This window comes from Centropristis striata, chromosome 11 (assembly GCF_030273125.1).
Source record: "Centropristis striata isolate RG_2023a ecotype Rhode Island chromosome 11, C.striata_1.0, whole genome shotgun sequence".
Classification (NCBI taxonomy): domain Eukaryota; kingdom Metazoa; phylum Chordata; class Actinopteri; order Perciformes; family Serranidae; genus Centropristis; species Centropristis striata.
The window spans coordinates 17,605,201-17,615,069 of record NC_081527.1 but is presented as its reverse complement, the minus strand read 5'-3'; the positions used below and the strand labels follow the sequence as shown (position 1 = coordinate 17,615,069).

The window sequence follows — 9,869 nt, the reverse complement described above, 5'->3', positions numbered from 1 at the left end:
TTTGCCATTGACAAAATTTATTTCCAGTGTTTCAGGAGTCTGTGCACACCCCTCTAACAATCAGAGGAACACAGCATTGGTACAACGGTCCAGCTCGATGAAGTGTTTCCTCATGCAGAGACATCTCTCTCCTCAGAGAAGTACCAAACCGCCCACAACAACCACACAGGCCTCATGAGCATCATCATCATCATCATCATCTCACAATACTGTACTTTAATCCTGCAATCTGATGGAAATGAAAAGTAAAGCAGCTAAAACATGGCATTTATATGTACACTTAAGTTACTTATTTTACAAAGAATATTTAAAATTCAAGTTCTGTTAAAATCAAAAAAATGAAAAACAGGAGGGAAAAAAAATGTATAAAACATGTTAAGACCAGAGTGGAATGCCTAAGGAATGGAAGCTCGGCATTTTGTTACATAACCTGTTGAATGACTTAGAGTCGACAATAAAAATGTCATTCACAGTAACATCTTCGTGTATCTCAACAAAGACAATATGGCACCCATAACAACTCATTGTGAGGCACTTCCTATTGTGAAAAAAAACATGATTTCTCTGATTTTAATACCCATTTTCTTTTTCTTACGACGACTTTTATCTTCCTCTTTGCCGCCGGCCACTGACAGATGTGTGAACCACGAACACTAAAAACACAGCATAACATTTGCATCAGAGGGATGTTGTTCACTGCTCTTTAAACCACATAACTGGGATGAATAAGAACTCTATTTCCATTTGCATAAGTCCAGTGTCTCCTCGTCATCCTTGTACCTTTGGAAAGGCCCCTTTGACAGCAGAGAGCTTGGAGGCAGTCTGCACACAGGCTGTACCAAAAACACAATTCAAGTACACAGAAAAATAGGGATATGTACACTTTAGAGTGAAACACAAGCATCTAAAGCTTTTAGTCAGTATTACAGCAAGCATGTCTGTACATTCTTCATTTGGTTACTGAGAGACTCACTGACTTTGAACATCGTAACATCTTACACAAAAATAGTTCCTCTGCAATACTAAAAACTTTTTTTAACTACTTCCTATTCATTCTAAAAGTCAGTTCATCCTTAAAGCCACTTAGCTAAACCTTTAAACAATCTTAACTTGAGCGTCACTGTTCACACTTCCTTGCACAAACTTCACAGGCTCATTGTTTTGTGAGCGACAGGTCCTCTGGATCTTCAGCATAACGAGGATGTGTATCAGGAGGGAGGATATCCCCCTGCTGCACTATACCAAAGTCATTTGTCATTTAAAAAAAAAAAAAGAAAAGAGAAATTAAAAAGGTATAAACACCATTTTGTTTCATGCCTTATACATGAGCAAGCTCGACGATCCCTGTGTGCAGTAATTCTCTTTTCACAAGCACACACACCAGTTACAGACACACATACACACTCTGGACAAATTTTGTACAACATGCTCATTCACTAAAATCAACCGACAGACATTACACTGACAGACTCCCAAGTACGTACACATCTCACAGACGGAGAACACACAGTCACACATGTCCAACACTTCTCACAGGTACTGATAGAAGCGTGAATGGACCACCTGGGAATTAGTAAGTTTATGTGGGTGAGTGGTGGCAGAAAGGCTCAGATTTTTACTCATGGGGACGTCCCCGTTCAACACCTCAGCTGGACGATGTTCAGAAGAGGACGAGGCTCCGAGGTTTTGGGGGTTCGCGCTGCACAGTCCCCCCTGCGAATCAGAGAGGTCCAGGCTGACCTCGGGGTTGCTGGTGCGGTGGCGCTCGCGGGCAATCCAATCCCTAATGGAGAAGTCTTGAGAGCTGCACTTAGGCTTCAGCTGGTCCACAGCTGACAGCTCCGACCGAGACCCTGAACCGATGCCAACATGCTGCGACCAGTCTCCCAAAACAGACAGCTCTGCAAAGTCCCTCTGACCACCCATAGTGTGTCTGCGTCTGATGTTCTTCTTCTTGCTGCGGCCCTCCGGGGACCGGCTCCTCTGGCTGCCCACGCCAAACATGTCGTCCACGGACATTCGCAGACGTACCTTCAGCCTGTCGGTGATCTTCAGCTTCCATGCAGGCTCTGCCTTATCTAATTCGCTCCGAGACGAGGAGCTGAGGCTGCCCGTGGAGCGGCCTTTGACTGACCCCAACACGCGTGACAGTCGGTTGGAATCTTTATCGCTCCAAGCTCCGTCCAGTGAAGACTCGCTAACGGTTTTCTGTTGAGCAGCTTTCTTTCTGGAGAGCGTGTCGCACTCAATGAGTCTGTGGGAGGGGAGGGGTCGAGGAGCTTCCTGCAGTTCTCGCTGATCGGCTTTTCCGACTGTAAACACTGACAGGTCGCTCTCGCTGTCCGTCTCCATCGGCCTTCCCTCGCTGATGAGCTCGCTTCTCTCGTCGTCCGCGTCGTCTCCGCCCCTGCTCTCCGCCACGGACTGCACTTCAGGGCTGAGGGTGCTGAGCTCAGCTCCGGTCAGGAACGTCATGGAGGAGGTGGTGGAGTAGTCTGAGGTGATGGAGCAAACCTCCGCTCCCAGCCCGCTGGGGCCGGCTTCTGGACCCAGAGCCGCCGTCCTGCCCCGCCTCATTCTGGGCACTGAAGCCTGGGAGCTGGTGCTGTTCATCGTACCGAGGTCAGACACTGTGTCATCGTAGTTGGAAGGCGGGTCTGACAGAGAAGACTGGTGGGGCACCGGCATGCGGTAGCTGAGGTTTGGGGAATGAGGAGGCGAAGCGTAAGGGGAGCCGCTTTGAAGGGTGGAGGAAATGTGTTCAGGAGGCAGAGAGGGAGAGGGCTGCGACTCTTTCCTGTTGGTTTTGTCAAGCTGTTCCTCCGAGCTGCTCCTGTTCTTGTCTTTCTCACTGGTTTCATCTGTCTCCCCCTCCTCCTCGGTCCGGCTGTCCGGGGACCACAGAGGCTGCTGCTGGCTCTCCTCCGGGAGCTCTTTCTTGGGGAACACACCGTCCAGGTCGTCATCTGAACTGCTGGGATGAGGTTTGTCCTTGGGCTTCTTGCGTTTGCGGCTGGCGAAGAAGGAGGAGCGCAGCATCTCTTTGCTACACTGATCCTTCCCTGACCCCCACAAGCCCTGCTGACACAGAACCAGGATGCAACAAAACACGTCATAAGAATATGAAGACAGCACAGAAAAAGGAATGAAGGATTTATTTGAAAAAAAGAGGACAATACCTTTGATTTGGAGGAGTCACTACATGCTGAATCTGTATAAAAGAAAGAAAATGCATTAATTTAAGTCTGCCAACCCTCTGTCTTGCTAAAAAAAAACAGATAAGATAAAGAAAGAGAAGAGGCAGATTAAAAGTATGCTCAGAGTGAAATTGACAGACATGATGAGTATAATGAGAGCAGCTGAATGGAAGCAGACGACACATTTTCAGCTCAGAGAGAGAGAGAGATACAGGAGGGCGAGTATTTACACGAAGCAGTATATGGCTTAGTGAATAAAGCAGCAGAAGAGGCCTGAGATGAAAGGTGAGAGGAAACAAAGTGAAAACCCAGCAGTAAAACCAAGACACAAAAAGCGGCTCATGCTCATGTATCGATGGAACGACGGCACATCACGGACAAACACGTCAGTCACAGAGCATCACATGTAGCCACCAACCAGCTGTAGGCATTCTTTCCCAACTCAAAGACATCACAGCGGAGAGGGAGTGATGAGTTTGCTCTGACGTAAGGGGCCTGAGCTGAACAGATCAGTGAGTGTATGTCGTGGTCGATACAGATGGCGCAGGCAAGCCATAGTATAACGGAAAGATTGCTCTTACTCAAAGCTAGATTAACTGCTGTGGGGCCCTTTACCATGTAACCTGTCATTCTCAACAACATAAAAAGCAAAGCAAAGAGTTCACAAAAACTTTCTTGTCTCACTTTGCAAAAAGAGAAAACACGCAAACTACAGCTAACAAAGATAAGCAGATTAATAACCACTTTCCACCAAATATTTACAGGAACCATGGAGCCACTAACTTTTATTTTAATGTGAAAGAATAACTTAAGAGTGGCGTCAACATTTGAGATAAAATTTTCAAATACAAGAAAAAAATTTGTGTAAAATGTCAGTATGTTGCTGTGTGCATTTAGTCTGGAGCTACCATGACTCGTCAGGAAGATGACGACTTCACCTTACTGTAATGTCAGACATGACAAGAAGGCTGGGGTCGAATAGCTGAAAAAATGACATGTCCCTGTTCTTAAAGGAAAAGTTGAGGAAGGGGAATTCAAAAAAGGACAGAGAATCTGACTGCACTTACACAAGGCTATGTAATAATGCAACGTGGATGTTTTTGACGCAGGTGCAATTAAGCAGGTGGACTACAAAAAGCACATCTTAAATACTTCCAGTCCACCTTATACTAAAGGAGATTTAAAAAAGGAAGCATCAAAGCACCTTTACTGGTTAATTTCTCAGCAGAATTCCAGCAGCTCTTCTCATGGATACCACTTAGATACTTCTGAGTCCTTTTTTACTCAATTAGGAACTTTACTCAACAAACGTGTTTTCGACCGCAGCCAAGATGTCCGACCCTGGCCTTAATATTGCTACTAGTGAGCGGCAGTGCTTCCGAGTTATTTGGGCTATCAGAAAGCTGTTCTTCTGGAACAAGGACAAACAAATTTGGTACAAATTTTTTTTTAAAGATTCCTGGGCTCCTACAAGAGTTCCTTTGGCGGAAATGGGCTATTAATGATCTAATTTAGGTTCAAAGTGTGTGTGTCAGTGTATAGCACAGGGCTGGGGAGGGAGACAGTGTGAGGGACATTTTGGTGATTGATGTGTACATCATGTAGGAGATGAAGTATGTGTGGAAATATTTATCTGTAGTTGAATGAAGACAAAGATTTTGAAATAAGGACATCACAGACAAAAAACAACAACAAATAAAAAGACACAAGAGGAGCCACCTGAAACAAAAACAAAAAAAACTACCTGTCGCGGCAAATACCACTACATCTACATGCTTGGAGTCCCATGACTGCATGTATGCCTCTGCATCAACAAGTCCCTACATATTAACTGGTTGTATGTGTGGGTTTGTTTGAGTGTAAACTGGGGAACATCCAGCTCAGTCCCACCACTACGACCCCACCCTAAGACATCATGACAGATTTATGCCACATGACCGGGAGAGAACCTGAGGTTGACCGTACCATGCTACTTGTCCTTGCGATCAGCTTTAGAGACAACAAGAGACAGCAGAAGGGCTTTCAGAGAGAGTACAGCAGCATCGCTCTGTATCCCCTCAATTTAGGGTATTGGTTTAAATATGAGACGTGCACACCACAGGAAAAATGACAAACATCGACTTCTCTTTCTTTCTTTTTTATCTTTTTTCCTCCTTTCGCCCAAATTTAAAAGAGCTGCGGGTTTCTGCAGACTAGGCAGCTACACTGGGCACAACACTCGTCCTTCTTCCTACAGTCCCAGCTGTCCATCACTGACATAACAGAGTCCATCAGTGACATCATCGAGTGATAGACGCCGCCCACTTGGCCTGTGTCAAGATTGGGTAATGTGTGAGTGCTGGACAGGAATAAGGGAGAAAAACAACACACTACACACAGAAGGGCAGAGGTCAGAAGGGTTAAAACTTCCATCGTTTCTTTTTGTTTGTTAGATTTTCTTTGGGAAAGAACATGCCGGGATTATGTGAGAGACGAGGAGGAGGGGAAGAAAAGAACTGAAAGAAAAGGAGTCGTCGTCTCAACACAGGTAAAGCACAGGGAGAAAAAATGACTTGAGCAAGAGGAAATAAAGAGTAAAGCAAAGAAATGAACAAAAATAAAACTTGGACAATTTTTATCTCTTTGGGCAAAAAAAAAAAAAAAACGCCAACAGCGAAACAAAACAGACTTTTTTCCCAAAACAAATAAATAAAGAAGGCCAAACATACTGCAAGGTATTTTTCAATAATTTTCCAATGGTAAGAGCACAAAATGTTTTCATTGAAAAAATACTGAAAAACCTTGCTTTAACAGAAACACAAATAAAAGTTGGTAGACTCGTATTTTGCTCAAAGCATTTAAAATTATGGAAAATAGGCATGATGTTATTGTCTTTAGCATCAAAAATACACAGCTAACATTTTAATCTTAAAGTATATCTATTGCACAAATATTTTAAACTTTAATAATATTAATGACATATATTATTGCTGCCATGAGAAAATCTTGCGGTGATGCTGGAGCGCTGTTGCAAAGAGATAACTCTCTCAGACTTACCTGAGACTTCGCCCGGCGAAGGTGCAGTCCGCCCGATGTTGGAGAGCAGGTGGTCGATATTGGGCACAGGCTGAGACTGCACTGTGCTGTCCTGCTCAGCTGTGGTCTGGAGCGGCACACGGAGGAAATGACAAGAATAGAAGACAAGGCAGAGAGAAAATCAGTGACTGAACACAATGGAGGAAAGAAAACATACTCAAAGTCATGCCCAACGACCGCTAGCTGCGTTTCCTGCTATAGCAACTTATGTATTTTTAGCAGAAAATCTAACTGTTTTTCCTCCTATATATATGCATCTGCCTGCTCATGTCCAGTTCTAATCTCTTACAGGTAAACCCTATAATCAGAGCATTTCAATTATGTTTATCGTGATACTTTATACATTTATATTTACAGTGTGTACTTTACAGTACTTACAGTATTTAATTTACAGCATATGTACAGTATTCACTATACAGAGCGATGTAGGTGTGCATACACAAATGTGCAGTGTGTTTATGTTGTTGCTTTTTTCAGTTTTTCTGGCCCTCTAGGTGTGTGTTTAAGCGGGTGGGATAAGGCTTTCATGCCTATAGGTTCAAAAGAGGGGAAAACAACGGAAATGTCAATACATGTACACAATAACTGTGTTCTATTTTCACTAACATTTCCAAATAAAAATAATTTAAAAAAGGAAAGAAAACATAATTGATTGACTCAAAAAAAAAAATGAATGAATTAACTCAGGTTTGGGTATTGTTCTTCACATGTTTTTCAAATCCAACTAATTTGTAGTGCAACTTTATACAACCATATTTATAAAATAAACAGCATAATGATAATCCATGATAGGAGTTGTTTATCTATGATGTAACAAAAGGAGGAATGGAAAATTAAATTGCCACATACGACAGGGTCCTCGTCACCGTCATCAGTGAAGAACCAGTCGTGTTGCTGGATAAGGTTCTCAACTATCTTGCACTGGTCCGGCATGTGGTTGACCATGTTGGTCATGTTGTCCTCAGAGGTTCTGACCAGCGTAGGTCCGAAGACAATCGCCAGGTTACGAGGCTCCATCTAAACAGATCAGGTAAGGACAAATTGGGTTTAATGAAATAATCCTGTCAGGGACTCTGGATTTACAAGGGATTGGAGAGTGTTATCTAACAACATTAACGCTGACGGATCCTGTTACAAGCCTCACCTTGTTTTTTTCACAGTTGTCAGAAACCTTCTTGAGGTGAGAACAAAGGAATTTAAGAGTTTCAAAGTGATGATCAGGTAATTCTTGTATCTGCAAAAAAGGAGGGGACAGAGTTTCAGGATTAATGGTAGTCTTGAATTTAATGTCATTTAAATGAGCGCTTCTCATATTAGATTATTCACTAACCAGCCTCTTGAGCTCCTTTAATCTCTCCACTGAGTCTTCACTTCGGTTTGCCTCAATAAAATCAGCATACTTTTCTGTGAATAGAGCATGAAAAGCTTTACTCAGAATTGCAACAGGAAGAAACGCACAGATGACTTAAAGTTACTCCAATTTCTGTTTGACATTCCTCAGCCATAAACGTTTTACAGTTTACAAAATCTTACCATTTGTAAACAGAGGTTCTGGAAGTTTTCGGAAAAAGGACTTAAGTAAACTACTGATGACATTGAGGTCCCGCCATTTCTGTAGAGAAGTGAAAGATCGAGAGAGCGTTACGTTAAGAGCTTACTGCACAAGTCTGTCAGCGCTAAAAGATGTTGTCAGTAAAGCAGCACACTGTACTGTGCAGCTCGACTGTCAGTCACTCACGTCTTCCTGGATGTCGATGTCAGTCATTCCTTTGCTGTTGAGCTCCTCCTGCATGCTGGAGATGGCAGCAGTGTTCCCAGGCACTCTGTAGATTCCTGTGTACTCCAGACCCCTCTCCTCCACAACATTACAGCACACCTCCACTATCAGAGGAACAAACTGCACAACACAAAAAAACACAGAAAGACATCAGACACAAAAAGCTGTTTACGTTTTCAATTTGAGCATTTGAGAAAAAAACTGTTTAGATGAGCAGACGTGAGTTGTATGCATTAATGTGCCATACATATCGGTGTCTCCAACAGCCAACCAAAGTGAGCCCAGGCAAGGATTAGTGACCCCTTTGGCTGACAGGTTGATGCAAAATCAATATTTTATGTGTATGGGAGCAACATACCAAGAGCATAATCTGAATGCTAAAATCCTGAAGGATGTATTCTTAAATACATAATGAGAGATTGAGACTCACCCTGTTAGACTGTGCAGGTGGGCAGTCATCAAGCCGAACCCCGAATGTGACCCCAGCTGGAGTCTTTTTCTCAAAGGGCTTCCTCATGATCCCTGCAATGCCAATTTTCCAAGCAGCTCTGTCCCGCGGTGGACTGGAGTCATCTGACAGAGTGAACACAAATATATGCACATAAATTAGCCATCCGAGATTAGAAATGCCCTCTAAGCACACTAAATGGAGCTGGTGTCTTTACCTCTCAGTGCCCTCCGATCCTCTCCTGTTTTGGGCGAATGAGGGCTGTGGATCTTGCCTTCGTTTTTACCTCCCAGGAAGGCTTGTTTGATACTTAGGGACTGGCGGGAGGTTTTGGGCGAGGGTTCAGACCTGCTGCTGGGCGTACTGATCCATACAAACAGCAAAAAAATACACCAATATTAACACAAGGTTGGCATACAGTTAGACTACATGATATGTGGTCGAGTCCTGTGTACCTCATCATGTTGTATTCTCTGATCTTTCGACTGATCAGGTCCTGACTTGTTACAGTAGCATTCTGTAAAGACAGCAGAAAAGTTAAAGTTCTCTGTTACATTAAAAACAAGTTCGATTTAGATTTTTATTAGGGCCCGAGCAGGCAACGACCTGCGAGGTTCCTGTTGTATTTCGAATGATTATTAGGGCCCGAGCAGGCAACAAACTTTTTTATTTTTATTTATTTTTTTATTTCTGCGCAATGCGCATGCGCGGCCCTTCTGCACATGCGCATTGTATGTATGTACATACAATGTAATGTATCATGTTTTTCATTATAAATCTTGACCTGAAAAGTAACTGAAGCGGTCAGCTAAATGTAGAGGAGTAAAAAGTACAATATTTGCCTCAAAATGCAGTGGAGTAGAAGTAGAAAGTTACATAAAATGTACATAAAAGTACCTCAAAATTGTACTTTAAGTCCAGTACTTGAGTAAATGTACATAGTTACTTTCCACCATTGCTAACTGCCTCTTCTAACTTATCATATCAGTTAAGAGTCCTCCTTCAGACACTGTATGAGGATTAAAGGGACAGTTTGTGCATTATTATACAAAACTTGGTACAATTATTGTCAATGCCCTCCTGAGGACAACCCTTTAAGGTTTTATTGATCGGCCCCTAGGTGGCACTGTGGTGGCAGTCTCATTTCATATTTGGTACCGTGGCCACACTATAACACTTAAGGCAATGAAATTCATAGGGGTGGTATAGACTGGCCCCTGTAACGCACACACCCCGACGGCAGCATGCCCCGACACGCGTGTACTGCCAGGGCCCGTTCAGTACTGCTTGTAGTCCTAGTTTCTTATGTAAGTGAAAAATTGTAAATTAGTTGACATTGTTCGTAAATCCAATATAATCATATTCTTTAGCG

At 43.1% G+C, this 9,869-nt stretch overlaps 1 protein-coding gene across 4 annotated transcripts in view; it reads right to left on the bottom strand.

The window, feature by feature from the left end:
* Nucleotides 1–9,869, bottom strand: part of arhgap21b (Rho GTPase activating protein 21b) — a 39,228-nt gene continuing 29,359 nt past the window's right edge. For 3 of the 4 annotated variants that reach the window (XM_059343837.1, XM_059343838.1, XM_059343840.1), the window contains 11 exons: nucleotides 8,953–9,014; nucleotides 8,715–8,860; nucleotides 8,480–8,622; nucleotides 8,011–8,169; nucleotides 7,806–7,884; nucleotides 7,603–7,676; nucleotides 7,417–7,506; nucleotides 7,122–7,289; nucleotides 6,234–6,339; nucleotides 3,180–3,211; nucleotides 1–3,081 (listed from right to left, as the gene is read on the bottom strand). In XM_059343837.1, coding sequence (XP_059199820.1) covers nucleotides 1,531–3,081; nucleotides 3,180–3,211; nucleotides 6,234–6,339; nucleotides 7,122–7,289; nucleotides 7,417–7,506; nucleotides 7,603–7,676; nucleotides 7,806–7,884; nucleotides 8,011–8,169; nucleotides 8,480–8,622; nucleotides 8,715–8,860; nucleotides 8,953–9,014 — 2,610 coding nt within the window. In that variant the 3' untranslated portion in view covers nucleotides 1–1,530. The remainder of the gene's footprint in view (nucleotides 3,082–3,179; nucleotides 3,212–6,233; nucleotides 6,340–7,121; nucleotides 7,290–7,416; nucleotides 7,507–7,602; nucleotides 7,677–7,805; nucleotides 7,885–8,010; nucleotides 8,170–8,479; nucleotides 8,623–8,714; nucleotides 8,861–8,952; nucleotides 9,015–9,869) is intronic. The other variant, XM_059343839.1, reaches the window with a different exon arrangement.